At 49.2% G+C, this 20,370-nt stretch overlaps 1 protein-coding gene across 1 annotated transcript in view; it reads left to right on the forward strand.

Annotated features, from left to right (window-relative positions):
- Positions 1–20,370, forward strand: part of ITGA9 (integrin subunit alpha 9) — a 360,880-nt gene that overhangs the window by 16,328 nt on the left and 324,182 nt on the right. Inside the window, exons 2-4 of the mRNA XM_055558670.1 lie at positions 3,761–3,888; positions 6,013–6,119; positions 15,545–15,668. Of these exons, the coding sequence (XP_055414645.1) occupies positions 3,761–3,888; positions 6,013–6,119; positions 15,545–15,668 (359 nt within the window). The remainder of the gene's footprint in view (positions 1–3,760; positions 3,889–6,012; positions 6,120–15,544; positions 15,669–20,370) is intronic.

The raw sequence follows: 20,370 nt of genomic DNA on the forward strand, positions 1-20,370 counted from the left end.
CCTAGATAGCATATTCAAAAGCAGAGACATTACTTTGCCAACAAAGGTCCATCTAGTCAAGGTTATGGTTTTTCCTGTGGTCGTATATGGATATGAGAGTTGGACTGTGAAGAAGGCTGAGCACCAAAGAATTGATGCTTTTGAACTGTGGTGTTGGAGAAGACTCTTGAGAGTCCCTTGGACTGCAAGGAGATCCAACCAGTCCATTCTGAAGATCAGCCCTGGGATTTCTTTGGAAGGAATGATGCTAAAGCTGAAACTCCAGTACTTTGGCCACCTCATGTGAAGAGTTGACTCATTGGAAAAGACCCTGATGCTGGGAAGGATTGGGGGCAGGAGGAGAAGGGGACGACAGAGGATGAGATGGCTGGATGGCATCACTGACTCGATGGATGTGAGTCTGAGTGAACTCCGGGAGTTAGTGATGGACAGGGAGGCCTGGCGTGCTGTGATTCATGGGGTCTCAAAGAGTCAGACACGACTGAGCGACTGATCTGATCTGATTTCAGTTAGCATTTATTCACTGTGCTGATATAAATTTGGAGTTGGTGGGAATTTCTGGACCCAGCCCTGTCCCATGGGGCTTTTGGAGTGAAGGAGGAATTTGACATTCCCCAGCTCCTGGAAAATCCCATGGATGGAGGAGCCTGGTAGGCTCCAGTCCATGGGATCGAAAAGAGTCGGACACGACTGAGCGGCTTCACTTTCCCTTTTCACTTTCATACATTGGAGAAGGAAATGGCAACCCACTCCAGTGTTCTTGCCTGGAGAATCCCAGGGACGGGGGAGCCTGGTGGGGTGCCGTCTATGGGGTCGCACAGAGTTGGACACGACTGAAGCGACTTAGTAGCAGCAGCAGCAGCAGCTCCTGCAGTCTGCCTTGTGGAAGGGTGGTGGGTGTTTCAGCATAGAGATGGCAAACTACTAATTCCTCTCACCTGTGCAAACACAACCAGCATCGGAGAGAGCCGGCTCCGGTGACTCCAAAGCTCAGCCCCCAAAGCCAGGGGGGAAATTGATCCCTTAATGTGACTTTCTTCTCCCTGGAGTTTCCTTCAGAGGATCATTCTGTGTTTGACTGAGAGCAGCCACAGATTGGCCCAACTGCCCTCGTGTGGGTGATGGAGGTGTTGTGGCATGCTCGGGAAAGTGCTTGCTAAGATTTCCAGAGGCAGTGGGTTCCAGCCCCGCTTCTGCTTGGGATTCTGCAGCTGTGGCCCATCGTGGTGAGACTGAGGCTGGGAGTTGCCCCGGGAGCACTGGGTGCGGGGTTCGGGGGGGCACAGATCCTGGGGTGTTACTGAGCAGCAGCAGGCGGCTTATAGGAACCCCCACTGTTGGGGGCCCGGCTCCTCTCACACCCAGTGTGGTGTGATTCGATTCCTCACAGGATCAGATATACAGACTCTCTAAGACTGAGCTGGAAAGAAAGGCTCCAGTAAGGAGACCCTTCCTGTTCCCTGGGGGTTGAAGGATTGAGCACAAGGGACCCACGTGGCTCCTTATGAACCTGACACCATGTCTCTGAGCAGATTAGGGTGGTGTCCCTCGTGGGCTCTGCCAGCCTTTGCTTAATGAGTGTCTGAGGGTCTCAGTCCTCCATGGTCTGATCTGAGGGTCTGCACCTCTTTGCTCAGCCGGAGTGTCTGAGGGGAGCAGTGTCATTCTGAGACCAGGGTTGGGGTGAACATTTGAGATCCCAAGATGAAGGTGGCTTTCAGAAACGAGTGAGAGGAGCCAGCTTCAGTTTTCTGCTGCCCTAGGGAGGCTGCATAAGGTCCTGCTAACCTGTGCTATTAGTCACCTTGTCCAAGATGCATAAAGGAGAATGCATTCCATTCCCAGGCCAGGGGGCCATGAGCTTTTTCATAACATGCCTGATACTCTTGGGAGGGGAACTGCACTTCCTTTCTGGGCTGCATGAGATATGGGCAACTCACAGAATCAGATATAGGCCCTCATTCTGCTGAGCGAGTGGCTTGGCACTGTCTGCTCTTTAAGCATGAGCATGGATTCTGTTTAAAGTTTCATTGTACAGGTCCTTGTAGCTCAGTGCCAGCCGTGCCTGACCAAGGGTGCCTGGTATTCTCTGATACAGCTCTTCCATTGACTACTTTCCAGAAACTAGGGACAAAACTCTAGGTCAGAACTGTTTTTGTAACATGTTCTATACCCAAATGTGTCTCTCTGTCGTCTTGGCACATCTTGCTCTTCTCCTCTGGGGAGTAGGGTCCTGCTGGGGACGATGGTTCATCTCCAGGGCAGACTTGCCTTGTGGCTCAGTGGTAAAGAACCCATCTGCCAAAGTAGGAGATGCAGGTTCAATTCCTGGGTTGGGAAGATCCCCCAGAGAAGGAAATGGCAACCCACTCCAGTATTCTTGCCTGGAGAATCCCATGGGCTAGGAGGAGCCTGGCAGGCTACAGTCTGTGGGGTTGCAAACAGTTGGACATGACTTAGCAACTCAGCAGCAGCAACATCCTCAGGGCAGCTTTTTGGTTCAAGATGAAGGACGTACAGCCACGTTCTTGCCCTGTTGTAGGCAAACTCATCTAGCGCTGGTGTGCCTTGGGCTAGAGGTTGTGGTTTATAATTTCACTCTGTTGCTACTTCTTTCCTGTCACCCTAAAGGTACATAACGTGGGGTGGGGACAAGAGTGGGACACAGTAGAAATGGCATTTCTAAACTTCTCATTTTTTGTTTATTCATAAATGTTTAATACATTTTCACAATTTTAAATTATTCACAAATTTGTATAAACACAACTCAGTTTGAAAAAGAGAACATTTTCAAGCACCTTCCTCCAGAAACCCTTCTTCCTGGTTATACCCTGCCTTCTTCTCCCGAGAGGTCAGTGTGTTCCTGACCTCTAACACCAGCCTGAAATTTCACCTGCTTTTGAATGTCACCTAAACGGACTCAGGCACTGAGTACACTACTGTCCCCTGTATTTTTTGCTCAGTGTCTGTGAGATTTGTCCATGAGGTTGCAGTCGACTGTTCATTGATTTTTCACTGCTGTATAGAAGTCTGTTTCTACTCCACAGTTTAGCTATTCTAGCATTCATGGCTCTTAGGGTTTCTTCTAGTTTGGGGCCATTACAGACCCAATATTTTGTGCGTGTCTCCTGTAGACATATGTGTGCGTTTCTGCTGGGTATGTTCCTAGAAAGCAGATTGCTGGGTTTGAGGGCAGACACCTGTATAGCTTTCTTAGGAACTGTTGGTTTGTTTTGCGAAGTGGTTGTGATTGTTCACACTCTGCCCAGGAAGGGTGAGGGTCCCATGTGCTCCGTATCCTTGCTAGCACTTGGTGTTTTCAGTCTTTCTGGTTTTAGTCTTCTACAGGATGTGAAGTGGTGTCTCATTTGGATTTCTCTGGTGACAGAGTTGAGCATCTTTTCACATGTTTATTGGCCACTTTTCTTTTGTCAAGCATCTGTTCAAGTCTTTGGTCTATTATTCGTTGTTGATTTGGGGGAATTCTTTATACATTCTGGATAGGAACCCTTTGGTGGTATGTGTTCCCAAGCAAACTCAGATGTTCTCTAGGCACGTTAAAATCATGACGGGTTCACAGTAGGAGGCCCTTCCTTCTGCCTCTCCCCCCACCACCACCACCCTCAGCACCGTATAATGCTGGGGAACGTCTCCCAGAGAGCGTTCAGACAACACACTCACGGCTGGGTGAGGATTTAGCATTGGCTGCACTTGCCTGGTACTGGATTGTGACCGAACGCCCTTTATTCTTGATGTGCAGGGTCCTTGTGGGTGCACCAAAGGCGGATTCCAAGTACAGCACTTCAGTGAAGTCTCCTGGGGCTGTGTTTAAGTGCCGAGTCCACACCAACCCTGACCGGAGATGCACCGAACTGGACATGGCTCGAGGTGGGTAGATTTTTCACTGCCAAGATGGGGATGGGTTCTGCACCCTCATACTATCCTCTTTTTCTTCCTAACTATCCACTCACTTTTCCATCTCTCTTTCATTCCCTCCTTCCCTCCCTTCTTTCCTTCCTTCCATCCATCTACCCATCCATTCATCATGTGCTCAGTACCTGTTACTTCCTACGCACTGGGATATACCAAACAAAGATCCTACTATCCTGGGCCTTACCAGTTAGTAGGTAAAAGAGACATTAAAACAAATAAAGATCAGAGAAGAGGGGAGGTGAGTATTTGATCTGATCTAGATTGGAGGGTCTGGGGAAGTGACTTTGACACTGGAAAGATGCACAGCGTTTAGCTGGGCAGGTGCTAGAGGCAGAATCTCCAATGGGAGGAAAGTTTGTGGCATTTTAAAATCCAGAGCAAGCCCCAGCATCCCTGGAGTGGTATGCAGGGGACCATGGACGCAGGGGAGGAGGGCATGGTGAACTGAGGTAAGGTGTTAGGATTCTGTTCTACGTACAAGATGGGAGGCCATTAAAAGCGATGTTAGGTTTTATGATTTAAGCAGGCAAAGATATGATTGATAGGTGTTTTTAAAAGCCCCCTTGGTCTGGCGGAAAGTTCATCATCTTTGGACGTCAGATCTGCCTGGGTTCGGAGCCCAGCTCTGCCTGTTACTTGTTGGGACTCACTGGATGTCTCCGAGGCTCTTTGGCCTCAGTTTCCTCACCTGTAAAATCAGAAGGATGATAGCCACCTCACAGGGATTACTGTGAGAGGACTGATGGGATAATAGAAGTGAATACACAGAACTGTGCTTGGCACAGAGTCGGTTCTCAAAGTAGCAGTTATTTTACGGAAGTCATCACTTCGAGTCCTCGATTTCGCCAAAGTCCTTTCAATCCTCAAGATCTTCTATTATTTTCATTAAATGCGGAATTGTCATGCTTCTCTTTAGCAGAATAGGAGAGGTCCATGGCATTCTCCATGACTGGTTTGTGGGCTGTTACTGGTCCATAACAAATTAAGGAGCTTACTTTGTAATATACATCAGCGCTTTGCTTCCTTGGTGAAGAGTCTTGCTATGAAAAAAAGTCGGATGAATTAAACAACATACATGGTGGTGGAGTCAATTTGCATCTTGTTGCAAGTTCCTCATTTACGGGCTGGTGATGTGGTAGGCGCGGGCGTGCAGCTGTTCCCCGAGACCCTTAGCGCGAGGGTTAGAGGTCACGCTCCGCCAATGGCCAGAGGGGCGGTGTTCTTCTCGGCGCAGAGTGTGGTGAGAGGCGGACGTCGGCCTTCTCCCCGGCCCGCCAGGCCCTCGGGCTCAGGCAGCAGGTGAGGCCGGGCCCCGGGGACAGGCCGAGGGCTGTGTCCTCCTGAGCCGTCTTCACGGCGGCCCACCGGCCCTGGCCCAGGTCTGGAGGAGGCGGGGAATCTCCGCTGACCTCTGCAGCGCGATGGCAGCAGGCGTCTCCCTGGGTTGAAGTCTGAGGAACCCAGCCCCCGTTTGGGCGGCCTAGGGGCCGCTGGGTGCTGGGTGCCTGGCTCCTATCAGCAGTGACGGTCCCTGACCCTGAGGGTACTTGGGGCTGAGAGCCGCCTCCTCAGCTGGGCTGGACACTGGCGGGAGGACCCGGGCTGGGGGCTGGACCAGCGCTTGGGCAGGGGGATGGGCCTGCTCGGCGACCCCTCCTCATAGCCAGGCCTGGACCTCGGAGGATGAGAGTTGAGTCTTGGGACTTGAGTCCTGTCTTGTCAGAACAGAGAATAACATTGGTTGGGGTAGAGGTTTATGGGAACATTGTGACCTGACCTCAGGAACAAAGGATCTGACACCAAGAAGTTTGTCACAGCCCCTCCCTCACCTTTCCTAGGAAAGGCCTTTGCTGAGAGCTTTCTGGGAGTTTGGGGTTTTAAGGCACGAGCCGCCTGTCTCCTTGCAGGGCCCTGCGCTAAACCTTTCTCTTCTCCACCCCTGACTTGTATTGTCTGGCCTCACTGGGCACAGAGATTTGCTTTCACTGACAGTAACCAACGCGTGGGTTGTAGACTGCCCTTTGGAAGGTAGACAACAGCGTTCCTCAGTCCAGGTCTGACTTTCCTGTCTTTCCTCAGGGAAGAATCGGGGCATGCCCTGTGGAAAGACCTGCCGGGAAGACCGAGATGATGAGTGGATGGGGGTCAGCCTGGCGCGGCAGCCCAAGGCCGATGGCCGTGTGCTGGTAAGGCCTCCTGGGGGAACCGTGGGGAGGGGTTGGCAGCCTGGAAATGAATGACTTTGACTCCTTTGCAAAGCTGGATGGCATGGCGATAAGGGCATGGCTTTGAGATTGCCTCTTCTGGAAGACTGCTTGGACAAATGATTCGTCTTTTTATTTTCTTTGTCTGTCAAATGTTAATCATGTCTATTCCAGGGTACTGAGATGTGGCTATTGAAAAAGGGCAAATGAAATGTATGTGGAAGGTGCTTTGTATAAATAAATTTCGATCATTACATAAGCATTTTCCTGTGGGTATCTTTTTAAATTGAGTTACAATTTACATAAAATTGTTGTTGTGTAGTTGCTGAGTCGTGTCTGACACTTTTGCGACCCCATGAACTATAGCCCCACCCCCCCCAGCCTCCTCTGTCCATGGGGTTTCCCAGGCAAGAATACTAGAGTGGGTTGCTGTTTCCTTCTCTAGGGTATCTTCCCAACCTAGGTATCCAACCTGAGTCTCCTGCACTGGCAGGCGGATTCTTTACTACTGTGCCACCAGGGAAGCCCTTCCATAAACTGCACAGATCTTAAGATTACAGTTTGGGTTTTGGCATTTATACACACTTGTGTGACCACCCACCCATCAAGATACAGAACATTTGTCGTCCCAGTCATTTTCTTATGTTCCTTACTGACCAGAAAAACAAAATGTAAAACAGAAGCAATGCTGTATCAAATTCAATAAAGACTTTTAAAACTGGTCCACGTGAAAAAAAAAAAAATCTAGTCACTCTGGCCACATTGCAAGTGCTCAGTGGTCACAGATGTCCACTGGCTGCTGCGTCGGCTGGCACAGAGGAAACGTGGCCTCAACGGAATCTGTAACTGACCCAGAGGTCTTGTTTTGTCCACTTTTGTCCTTTACACTTTTCTCTTAAGGTGTAACACTCAAGTTCTTAACGTGCCCAGTTTCATTGAAGAGCCTGGCATATGTGTTCATGTATACATGTATTTACGTTTATGACTTCATAGGCCTTTTATTGAAAGCTATATAAATGTTTTTGTCATAAAGGCATGAGATCAAGAAGGGAAAATAATATTAGCTGCCATTTCTGGAGGGCTTCCTTTGGGCCACAGGCTGTAAAGCTGGGGGTTTCACATATATTTAATCCACAGGGAAAACCAGATTTTCCTTAAGGATCTAGGCAGAGTGTTTCTGACCCCTCTCTGAGGAGCCCGTTTTGTGTTCAGCTTCTCAGTGGTAAGGGCTGTTGGTCTGAATTCTGCCTGCCTCTCAGCACAAATCAGGCGTTTCCCTGTTGGGCCCCTCTGGGGAGAGAGGAAGCAGCTGGATGCTGTCGCCAGCATCACAGGGCCTCCCTACTAGACACCGTGGGTCACGCTGAGCCCCCCAGCCCAGCATTTGCCTTGGTTTCCAGCCCTTTAATCACTGTCACCCACTGCCCTGGACCCTCTCCAACATCTGCCTTCCCCCAGACATGGTGGCCTGACCCTGACTGCATGACCAGGCCCAGGAGGCTTGTCTGTCATCCTGTCGGAAGGAAGACAAGAAGCTGATCCATCCGTAAATCAAAGTGGCCTGAGGTCAGTGTTCAGAACAAAGGAGATGGGGGTCTAGTGGCAGCACAGTGCACAGTCCCCGAGAGCTCTGAACCTCGATGCAGAGGCGGCTCCCATGAAAACACTTCCCCTCCCCATGGGAGGATGACCTCCATGTGGCCGAGAGCTTCTTCCTGGAGGGTTCTGCATTATTGCAAAAGAGTACCCGGAGGGGCTGTCTCTGTGGACGTGAAGAGCGGTGAGGATCAGGGGGACCACTGAGCCAAGGAAGCTGGAAAAGACTAGCTGGAGTGTGATGCTCCTGTTCTAATTCATTGTATGCAGAGTTAATTTTTTCATGTTTTATGCAATTACTGTAGCGTCTATTCTGGAAGCTACTCTGTGGGGGTTGGGGAAGGAGAGGCATCCAGCAGCATCTGCTTTCCTCGTGGCTTTTTTGTATTGTGGTCAAAAACAACCCGAGGGCTTCCCTGGTGGTCCAGTGGTTAAGAATCTGCCTTGCAATGCAAAGGACACAGGTTCTATCCTTGGTCTGGGAAGATCCCATGTGCAGTGGCACAACTAAGCCCATGCGGCAGAACCACTGAGCCATATGCAACAGTTACTGACGCCTGTGTGCCTGGAGCCCATGCTTTGCAACTGGAGAAGCCACTGCAATGAGGAGCCCATGCACCTTAACGAAGAATAGCTCCTGCTTATGGCAGCTAGAGCAGGCCTTCTAGAAGCAATGAAGACCCAGCACAGCCAAAAACCAAAGCAAATCTTTAAAAGAAAAAAAACCCTATGAAGTTGGGACTTCCCTGCCAGTCCAGTGGTTAAGACTTTTCCTTCCAATATAGGGGGTACAGGTTTGGTCTCTGGTTGGAGAGCTAAGATCCCACATGCCTCAGGGTCAAAAAACCAAAACAGAAAGCAAAAGCAGTGTTGTAACAGATTCAATAGAGACTTTAAAAATGATCCGCATCAAAAAAGATCTTAAAAACCAACACGAAATTTACAGATTCTTACTATACACATTGTTATGTGTATAGTATAGTGAACTATATGTACATTGTTGTACAGCAGACTTCTAGAACTTTTACATCTTGAAAAATAAACTCTAAACTTATTCAGCCTCACTCTTCCCCCCAGTCCCAGGCAACTTTCTTTCCTTAAGAGTTCGACTACTGTACATACTGCATGATCCCATTTGCATGATTCATTTGTCTTTTTTGTGACCAACTTATTTCACTTGGCTCAGTGTCCTCAAGTTTCATCCATATTGAAGCATAGGGCAAGATTTCCTCATTTTTTAAGGCTGAATAGTATTCATTGTATATATATACCACATTTGCTTTATTCATTCATCTATTGATATTTGAGTTGCTTCCACATCTTTTTTTAAAAATTTTTTTTGCCATGCTGCGTGGCATGTAGGATCTTATTTTCGTGACCAGGGATCGAACCTGTGCCCCTTGCAGTGGAAGTATGGAGTCCTGTGCCATTCATTGGACCGCCAGGGAAGTCCTACTTCCTTGTCTTGGTTATTGTGAATAATGCTGCTGTAAATATTGGTGTGCAACTCTCTCTTGGAGATCTTGTTTTCAGTTGTTTTGAATATAAACCCAGAAGTGGGATTGCTAGATCTTATTGTGATTTTATTTTGGATTTTTTGAGGACCCCCCTACTGTTTTCCACAGTGGTTGTACCATTTTCCATGCTTCCCAGCAGTGCACAAGGGGAGGGTTCCAATTTCTCCATGTCTTTGCCAACACTTTATTTTTTGTGTGTGGGAACTGCCCTAATGGGTATGAGGTGGTATCTCAACTGTGATTTGTATTGCTCTAATGATTAGTGATGTTGAGCATCTTCTCATGGGCTTGTTGGCCATTTGTCTGTCTTCTCTGAAGAAATATCTGTTCAGGTCCTTTGCTTATTTTTTAAAATGGGTTGTTTTTTGTTGAGTTCTTCTCATGGCTTTTTGCACGTATGCCATCTTGTCAGGAAAGGCCTATCCCAGGTCCAGTCTGTCCTCCCTGGTTTAGATTCTGCCACCTCCATGAATCCTGTTACCGTGATGGTGTGGTCAAGAATAAGCTGAGCATCTTCGTGTCATCAGAAGTTCAGTGTTACGTTATTATCTTATGTGCATGACTTGTTTTGTGCGTATATGTCCTTTATAATGGGAGCCACTTGGGGATAGAGACCAAATTTTCGACCCTTTCCACTCTCAGCTCTAGAAGAAGGTCTCTCTAAGGAGTGGCTTCTGAAAGTATGTTTGAATCATGTAAAGAAAGTGAAAGTGTTAGTCGCTCAATCGTGTCTGACTCTTTGCGACCACATGGACTGTAGCCTGCCAGGCTCTTCTGACCATGGAATTCTCCAGGTAGGAATACTGGAGTGAGTAGCCATTCCCTTCTCCAGGGGATATTCCAGACCTAGGGATTAAACGCAGGTCTCTTGCATTGCAGGCAGATTCTTTACTGTCTGAGCCACCAGGGAAGCCCTAATGTAGGGACTGAGTGTCAGTACTAAAGCAATTAGAAACCAAATCAATTGCCATTTCTTTTTGGTGGCTGACTCTAAGCAGCTGAGGATGCATGAGACAAAGGCTGTAAAATGCCCCTTGGAACTGACAGGTGACATTAGGAGACAAGGAGGGTGACCCAGTCCATATTTTTGTTTTGGAGGTTTCATATCCATTTGAATTTTCTTTCATGTCTTATTTCTGTCAAAACTTTCTGGCAGGCAAGTGTTTATTTTAAAATTAAGAGCAGGAAGATATGTTTTGTTCAATAACATTTTGAGAACTCTGTAGTTTTCTGGAGGTGTTGGCCTCATACCTATATCCCCAAGAAGCATAATACTGGATTCCAAGGTTGGGTTTGAAGCGGGAGAGGTGGGATAGCTCTTTTTGAAAGTAGCATCTGATGCTGATTTTAAAGTAAAGAACGGATAGAGAGTTTGAAAGCTGTGATGGAGAGTTAAATACCTTGATAATGAATGGCATTTTCTGGTCCACAGACCCACCAACCAGCTCTGGCAAGATCCAGGATGTTGGGCCTGTCTGGCAGGCTGCCCTCAGCTCAGTGCCTGCCAGTCTCGCATCTACCACCTTGTGGTTCTTCCGTCACCCCAGGGACCAAGTGATAACACACGTGGACACAGCATCGGGATTAGAGGCCCCTTCCCCTTGTACTTTCACCCCACACCCCCGGTGTGCAGACAACAGTTCAAGAAATAGGGGGAAAGTCACTTCTGGTAATAACTACCCAACACACCCAGCATGGGCACTGAGCTGTCTCTTCAGCCTGGGAGCACAGCTCACAGTGTTCGAGTCTGACCTTTCTGTTTTTCAGCAGAGTCTGCAAGGCTCAGGCAACAACTAAAGACAGCAACTAGCTGACTTCTGGGAGGAAGCGGTGTTCTCCAGCTCTGTCTCTTGGCTGTTTCCTTTCCAAGGGTCAGGGCTGTTGCTGTCTTTCTATTCACCACTTCTCATCTTGGCCATTTTTTCAAAGCCACAGGATATACTTTGCATTTACTTCTGTTGCTTTGTTTCCTGATTTTTTAAGTAAACATTTTGTTGAGCAGTAACAGCCATGCAGAAAAATGCCCCAAATCATTTGTATACATCTCTTTTTATAGTTTTTTTTTTTATAAAAGTTTATTCTTAAATGAACAATGGTTTCCAAGACAACACTTCATTCTAGCTATAGGTGGCAACAGATACTGTGGCAGGGGATCCAGATGTTTAAACAGGAATGCAGCTAAGAGTCATCATTGCCGCAGGCATAAGGAACAACTTGCTTTTTGCCAGATTTCTTAATTCCATCTGTGGCCAGGAGGCCTCTCCCCACAGCCTTCGCTTTTAGCTCGGCGAGTTTCTTCTGCTTCTCCTTGGATGCCTTATCTTCCTCTTCCATCTCCTTGGCTTGCTTCTTAGGCTGCTTCAAGGGCTGCTTCTTGCCCCTTCACGGCCCGACGTGGCTCCTGCCGCCCCTTCCCCAGCTGTATATATATTGATGAATTTTCAGGAGGTGAACATTCTCAGAATGACTTTCCCAGAACCCCAGTAGTCGCCTTTCCTGGGCCTCCCAGGCCACCCCCTCCTCCGTTTGAAGGAGAGCTGCTTTAGGGGGTGGAATCTGTGGTATCAGGGCCCTGATCTCCTGCACCCCGTCTTCTCAGTGGCTGACGGCCTGTCTGCTCCTGACTGTGCTGGGTAGACTTCAGGCATGGGAAAAGCTCTGGTCATCTGTGCATGGTGAGGGTGGGTGGGGTGGCGGGAGAGCCATCTGGAGGGGCCCAGTACCTGCCCCCCTAATCCAGGAAGGACATTGTCATACCACAAAAAGGCCTTCAAAATAAATTGCTTCTTTATTTCCTTCTTATTCTTTTGGTAGCAAAAACAACCCTTGTAACTTGAAATATGTCAGATGCTGAGATGTGGGGTGGTCCTAGACCTTTCCCCCTTTTGTTATACTTTTCTGGAATCTGAGTTGGAGTAAGTCTTGCTGTTTCCAGAGGGTGCTCTCTTTTTCCTGTTGGAGGTCCCTGTCTCCTTCCCGCCCCCCACCCTTCTCTCTCACAGCAGAATTCATTTGGAAAGATTGATAGAGATTTTAATTCTTTGGAGACAGTCCCTAGGAATTTTTCTTAATGTTGGAGTCAGATTGACATGTGTGTATGTAGAAGGATAATCAGGGCTAAACAGTCTTTTCTTTCTGTAATTTATGTTCAGAGACACTTTTTCTTGTTTTCTTACATGCAAACTGCCTTTGACACTTTGATCTCTGACCTCACAGAATGCCTTAATTTTAGTTTAGTTTGCTGTGAATGCAATCTTTGGCTCTTCTAGGAATTCCCCAAGATCACTCCTTAAATAGTTTATGACACTTGAAAAAAAAAAAGGCAATAAACTGGACATTAAATACAGAAGGTCCATCCTCATAAGAGTCAGTGTGTACCATGACAAACACCCGCCTCCCTTTACAGTCCCTCTAACCCATAAATACAGTAAAAACATGGAAAGCCCTGGGGCTTGGCCAAATCCATAAACTAAAAGATAACTGATTTACCAGCTAATTGGATGGTAAGCGATTCAAGTTTGGAAGCTATCAGAATGTAGTTGGAAATAAAAATAAAAACTTAGTGGAATGGAGTGATTATCCACTGAATGATAGCTTTGTTTAGCTTCTTGCTTGACATGATTTTAGTCTATCGAGATGTGCTAGAAGCACAGAACAGCACCGAATGGGGAGGAATGGAGGTGGTTTGCAGTATAAGGAATAACAAGAGATTGTTTTTCACGTTCATTGTTGTAGGGCAAGAGGCAGAGTGTGGGCGAGCTGAGATTTCCTGCAGCTCTGAGTTCCCTTGCTTTCTCATGGATAGGGAGTGGCTTTGTCGGTGGCCCTTGGGTGGTTTGCTTGGAGGGATGAAGATCAGAGAGGTTGGCAGGCAGTGATTTTTTTCATCAAGTGACTTCGGGGATACCCAGGCCCTGGAGAGCCCCACTCCCTTCGTCCAGTGGCCTTGGCATCCCGTTCAACCTCAGAGAGGTTGTTTCTGGGGTCCTAAGACCTTTGGGGAGGCTGTAAGGATAATAGCTACCTGACCTGCCCCAAAGGGTGGGTTTTGATGGCTTCTTGGGTGGGAATTGGGAGTTACAAGTTGGAGATGTTTTCGAGTGAGATAAGGAGGATTCTGAAGTCTGGGTTTCCATGTTGTTTGCAGCCCTTACCAGCTCTGGAACTTGAGCAAAACACAGTCTAAAACCCAGGGTTCCCATATACAAAATGGGAATTCTAAGACATCTTCCCACCTTCCAGGGTTGCAGAAGAGGTCAGATGTGGGCCATGTAAATTCTGAATGTTGCTTGCCTGTGTGCTCTGTCGCGGCTGACTCTTTGCTATCCTGTGGACTGTAGCCTGCCAGGCAACTCTGTCCATGGGATTTTCTAGGCAAGAATACTGGAGTGGGTCACTATTTGCTAATCCAGGGAAGTGGGTTGCCATTTACTTCCCCACCCAAGGATCAAACCCAGGTCTCCTGTATCTCCTAGATTGGCAGGTGGATTCTCTACCACTGTGCCACCTGGGAAAATCAAATGCTGAATGTTACAGCCTATAGAAACAGTGTGTTTGATACGAACAAATAAGTTAAAAACTGATTACTTTAAAATGCAGTATTTTAAGAAAATGAATCTGTTGGCTAGAGTGAAGCAACCTGACAACCATACTGAGTGTGAATGTCCACGAGCAATGGGGAGGGCTGGGCAGGGTAAACAACTTTGCAGGAAGCAGTCTGGCTTCTCACCAGGCTTGCGGGTGCATCTGAACGTGAGGCTGGGTGTGTCCAGGGCTGGTGGGAATGGATCTGTATTCTCGCTTCTGGCTCCCAGGACTGTCTTCCCTCCTGGCGTCTCCTGGCAGGTGCTACCCCAGTGCCGGGAGACTGCCCACCAGAGATGACCAGAGGGTCGGTCTCAGCTCCTCACCCATGCCAAGCTCTTACCCATCTCAGGGCCCCTCCCAGCTGCTCCCTCACTTTTTTCAGGTATCTACTCAGATGTCACCTCTTTGGGGGGTGCTCAGGCCACTTCTTGGCCCGAGGGACCATCCTGGTGAGATGGAAATGCTCTCCGTCTTGCTAAGGGTTTGGTTACAGGAATGTAGGTGTTTCTCAAAACTCATTAGATGGCTTTGACAAACACGCACACTTGAGATTTTTGCGTTTTTATGTATGTAAATTCACTTCAAAAGACCATCAACAAGCCTTTACTTCTGATTAATGATATAAAACAGTCACACATCAGCAGTTTCTTACGGTTCAACCAAATTCTTTGCCCTGAACCTGACAAGGAACTTCTGAAGGTGCTCCAGAGATCAGTGGCCTCGGCTCACTCGGGAGCTTGTTTAAAATGCAGATTCTCAGGGTCCTGCAGATTGGCTAAGCTAGCTCTCGGGATGGGGCCTAGTGCTGTGTGATTTAGTGAGACTTCCAGGTGACTCTGAAGGGCCTCAAGTTTGATGGAGGCCACGACTGCTCTAGTGGGTAAGCAGGTGGTGCCGTGAAGGTCAGGGTGAAGGTCAGGGTCTGTTGTGGGCAGAGCAACACCTCTTGTCTCTAGATTTTTCTCAACATATCCTTTGGTCCTCAGGCCCATTAGCTCCACCTCTGCATCCTGAGGTCACCCCCTTCTCCGCTTTCCACTGCCCCCATCCTGGTCCAGGCAGCAGCATCTCTCACCTGGATGCGCACCTCCACCCTCGCCTACCTACAGTCACCACTCGGCAGCCCAGTTATCTTTCCAAGCTGTGAGTTAGACCACACCACTCACCTGTGTAAGACCCTCCATTGGCACATCCACTAAAGTCACAGTCATCCTTGAGGTCTGCAAGATCCCCGGGGACTGCCCCTGTCCTCTCTCTGACCTTAGCTTGCCCCAGAGCAGCCCCACAGGCCGCCTTTCTTTCTCTTGACTCTGCAAGCCTTCTTCTCCATTGCCCCGATACTCCCTCTGTGCCCAGGGTGTTTGGCTCTTTCTCATGCTTTCGGCCGCCCCTGGCCTCCAGATGAAAACCGTCCTCCCTACTCCTAGATCCTTAGCCCATCACCCTGTGTCCTTTCTCCCCAGCACTTGTTATGCTCCTCGTTTGTTTATATGTTTGTTGATTGTCTGCCGCCTCCCAGGGGCACCCCCGACCAAGCTCCCACGGTCTGCTGATGCCCAGCACGGCGCTGGGGCTGGGTGGGAGAGAACGTGGCTTCCCAGCCACTGTGTGCCGCTCTCCTCCCACAGAACTGCCTGGTACTGCTGGGCTCTGCTTTGTGACCTCCTGGTCTGACTGTCCTGCTCTGAACCTCTCTCTGTCCCGTAGGCCTGTGCCCACCGCTGGAAGAACATCTACTATGAAACAGACCACATCCTGCCCCATGGCTTCTGTTACATCATCCCGTCCAACCTCCAGGCCAAAGGCAGGACGCTGATCCCTTGCTATGAAGGTGAGTGCTGGTTGATCCTCCCTTGCCCCCACCCCATGTCACATCTCAGACAACCCCCACCCATTTCCACACCACCATCCAAACACTCCTCGCTGCTTTCCACACTCCAGCAGGAGGGCTGCACCGTGTCGCCGGGTGGCCCTTTGGTGTCTGAGGATCAGGTAATGAGAAAGGTGGGAAGACAACATTTCCAGGCCTTGCCCAGCCTTGCCCATCTGTGCCACAGAGCCCATGGTACTCCCCAAGCTTTATGAAGTCTCAGACTGAAATTCACCAGCCTCTTGGTTTCCTGACACTGCCAGATGGTGTGCAGCCTTGGGAAACTTGTTTTCCCTCTCTGGTCCTGTTTCCTTCCCCTGAAAATTCAGAGGTTGGCTCAGTGTAGCTCCCAGATGGTCATAAGACTCCTGAGATAGCTCCTGGCCACACCCGTGGACAGTTGTCCTGAGACAGAGGGAAGAGAAGGCCCAGGGTTCAGTCACTGTGACATCTCAAGTCTGGTTTTCCTTCTCATGCAGTCCACGCACCCTGCAAATGCATGAAAGTTGGGTGCACCCTCAGCGTGGTCTTGAGAGCTCCTCACCAAGGGGCGCTTAGAGTCTGGGAAGGAAAATGTTTTCTCAGCCTCCCTGCTTAGAAGCTTCTAATGCCTGGGCTTGGGACCATTGAACATCATGACTTAGCTCAGCTGAATTTGAGCTTTAAGGATTCAGTGTCACTTATTGCAGTTTTATAACTTGTGCTCTCAGGGTTTTCTTAGCCTAATTTTAAGTGAGCTAAGTGCTTGGCTGTTTATGTTTTAATTCCCTCCCTAATTTATTTGTTTGGACAGAAATCTCCACTAGCCTGTGGCCACCTTTCCCCTGGGCCTCCCTGGCTTTTCCCACGTTTCCAATTTTGTGGCCATTGAAGAGGGGCCCTGGAAAAAGCAGGGTCCCTGCAGGAGGCACAGACCCTCTGCTCCGCGAGGGGGACCCTTTCTTTGATCCCACGTGAGCATCTGATCAGCTCTGGCAGGAACATGCCAGGCAGCTGAACTCTGGCCCTGTTCATCTCAGAACTGCCACAGTCATAAGGGAAACCTCACCCGAAAATGGATGATGATGTGATCAGTCAAGAGAGGGAGGACTAGGTCAGATATAGATAAGGGGCCAGGACTGTGTCCTGACCGCCCCAGATTGTTGCTGACTGGGTACCTCGTAAGTTTGGGGAATAGTGAGAGAGTTGGTAGGACTGATGGAGGTGGTGGGGATTGAACTCAGCTAGTTATGCAATAGAACCAGGACTCTGGTTTTCCCAGAAGGTATGTTGTGAAATAGGGCCACATTGCCACCCCTGGCAACTCCTCTTTACACCCGCATGGGTGTCAGAAAGCAGGAGGACAGCCCTTAGGCGAGGGAGCTGGGGTCGCATGTCCATGTATGCGTGTAGCTGCCGTGGCTCACTCTTTCAGAGCATCTGTTATCTGGCAGTTGGTGTGGGTGAGTCAATAGAATGTGGTTGGCCTGGGCACTTTTATATATTCTCTCATTTCATGCAAACTTGGTATCTTTCTTCACTTGGGTTAGTTGCTTTTGAAAGTTATTCCAGAACCCCAGTGGGGAGCAGGAAAGTGAGAAAGGGGAAAGTAGCACATGTGTGGAAGTTCCCCATGAGTTACAAGCCTGGGCCACTGGGATGCAATCTCAGGGCCAGCACAGGGCACACGCTTCCCAATTCTCCTGCCTGAGGGAGGAGGAGCTGGGTCTGCATCCGCTGGGCATCCTGCCCTGCCATGTATGTGGGCAGGGCAAGTCCCCAGGCAGAGAGATGCGGGTGCTGGCTGGCAGGTGGAAGTCAGGCCGTGTCACAGAGTGTTGAGGGGGCCTCGGGGCTCCTGTGAGTGGGCTTCTGTGTTGCCTTTCTCCTGGTACAGGTGAGGATGCGTTTAATTGCCAAAGATCACTCAAACAGCAAATGGTTCATAGACCTGGGTTTTGAGTTTTGTATCTGTCTGACCTAAGCAAATCATTCTGTCCCCCAGAGGTTGGAGGGTGGGGGGGATTTCTGTTTGTGTTTTGGTGTTTCTGGTTTAAATGAGCTTTAAATAGGAGCTAGTGATTAACCCTCTCAAAAGAAGAGAGGGTGACTGAACTGTCCCAAGGGTCCAGTCACCAGGGGAGGGGAACATGAATGTTTTGGGTGTCAGTGTTCTCAAGAGCACCTGCCTGTCTCCTTTGCTGGAGGCTCTGGGCTGACCTTGGCAGGAGCGTGAAAGCCTGTGTGAGCCGAGGAGTGCGGGACGGGGCCAGGTGGCAGGGTGTCACGTCTGCTGCACGTGTCCGTCATTCCCAGAAGAGTGTGAGTTCCAAGCCCAGGCCTAAAGAGGCCTCATGTATTTCCACCCACCCCTCCAGGTACTTCAGACCATCACCCTGAACGTGTTCTCCATCACTCACTGGTCCCAGAAGGGAGACGTGTGTAACAGACTGAACCCCAGACATGCAGCCAGAGGCCAGCCAAGTAATCCAAACCCTAGCAGACCTGTAGATGTGCTTGTGAGAAATAAATGCTTGTCATCGTTTGTAAGGAGATTTCCTGGTTTTTACACGACGATAGTTGACTGGCACAGGCTCATTTCAGGAACCCACATTCCTTGTGCAACAGTGGCTGAGTGATGGGCTCCAGTCTCCAGAATCACTCTTTTCTGTGGTTGATCCTTGACTTAATGACGACCAGCTGGAACCAGCAAGGGAGGTAGCAAAGTGGTCATGCCCTCTGCCCGAGCTTCTTCCCCCGCTGGGCACACACACATCAGGATCCTGAGTCTTTCAGTGCCCAGAGAGGGGAGTATGGGGTGGGACCAGGTGGGGACCACTGGGGTACAAGCAGCCCCTTAGAACAATGGGGGACTGAACAGAACGTCTCTGTAGTTCTTGGTCCTGTAAGAGGTGAGGGGTGGCAGATGCTTAGATTTCTCTTGAAGAGGGACTGGCAGGTGGGGGCTTGCAGGCCACACTTAGGGCCCTTGCCTGTGCTCCAGCTTTGGGATCTCCATCTCCCTGTTTTGTGGTCTAAACTTAAGGCAACCATCATTTTCTCTTAATGTGAAAAAACTCAAGTAATGTGAGCTGTCTGTTTCAGGTAGGGGATCGTGTGGTGGTGAAGTGCAAGGGAAGTATTTTGGAGTTTGACAGAACCTATCAGATATCACCCAGCCTGGCCTCTTTGTCTTTACTGATGCCCAGAGATGTGGGGTGGCTTGCTCAGGCCCAGTTTTAATTACATGCTGCATGAGGAGGAGGCCAAGCAGTGTAGTGGCTAAGAGCACAAGACTCTGGGCCCAGAGCCCCAGTCCTGGCTCTGCCGCTCACGAATGCCATGACCTCACATGAGTGACAGCCTCGTGTGCTTAACCTACCTCATGAGGCTGTGGAGAGGATTAAGTTAAAGCTCACAAGTTCTTAGAGCAATGGCTGGCATACGCAGATGAGACAGACAGATAGGAGGGTAGGTAGGTAGGTAGTAAGGACTACAGTTGACCCTCTGCACCCAGGGCCGTGAGGGGCCAGCTGTGCTGTGCCATTTTATAGATGGGACTTGAGCACCTTCTGATGGTGGTATCTGCATGGGTTCTGGAACCAGTCCCTCATGGATACTGAGTGAAGATTGTATGTACTAAGCACATATATGCTAATATAACATATCTGCTAATGGAAAGACCGATAACTAAAGCTGAAGCTCCAGTACTTTGGCCACCTGATATGAAGAGCCAACTCATTGGAAAAGACCCTGATGCTGGGAAAGATAGAGGGCAGAGGAGAAGAGGGAAACAGAGGATGAGATGGTTGGATGGCATCACTGGCTCATAGACATGAGTTTGAGCAAACTCTGGGAGGTAGTGAAGGACAGAAAAGCCTGGCCTGCTGCAGGGTTACAAAGAGGCGGACATGACTGAATGACTGAACAACAGCTACAACAATTTGCTAATATACTATTTGCCAAGCAAGCATTTGTTAATTACTGTAGGATGACTAATTTTTCTACCAGGGATAGAGTCCACACAGTTTTAAGTACTGAATACCTTTTATGCCCTGTGCTAAGTACCTGGTGGATAAAACCCAAGAAGTTCCCCATCTATAGGGGAAAACAGAGTTGGAACATGATGTCTCCAAAGTGGCAGAGCTGAGTGAGGAGAGAATTCTGTGCCCATGTAGATGGCTAGGGACCTCTCCAAGGGCCCAGCCTGCATCCACGTTCAAGGTTGCATTAAGGCAGGATTATTTCATTTTGCAACTAAAAAGACAGAGCCCTGCCTAGAGTTGGCAGCCTGTTGGGGCCCATGGAAAAGAGGAATGGTGGGTGCTGGGCAGGGCAGAAGAGTGGAAAGACCTAAGGGTGGGGCTGGGCGTGGCCCCATCTCCCAGGCTTCTGCCTCTGTGGCCTCACACTCTAGGGGGACCCTCGTGGGAATGGACACGGTAATGCCTCCATTGCATTTACCTCTGAGGGTTATTGTGGGAAGCCCCTGCAAAAATGCAGGGGGAAGTGTTCAGAAAGACGGCACACTGTTCTCTAATCATGGCCTGACTGTGGGTCTCGGTGAGGGTCAGCCATGTTCTCTCCAGAAGGTCAGAAGGCTGATTTAATTTGGAGAGCCTCTAAGAATGTGGGCACCTGTCTACAATGTCTCAAACATTTTAATTCTTAAAAAGTTGGTCTT

Source organism: Bubalus kerabau, chromosome 20 (assembly GCF_029407905.1).
Source record: "Bubalus kerabau isolate K-KA32 ecotype Philippines breed swamp buffalo chromosome 20, PCC_UOA_SB_1v2, whole genome shotgun sequence".
NCBI lineage: Eukaryota > Metazoa > Chordata > Mammalia > Artiodactyla > Bovidae > Bubalus > Bubalus kerabau.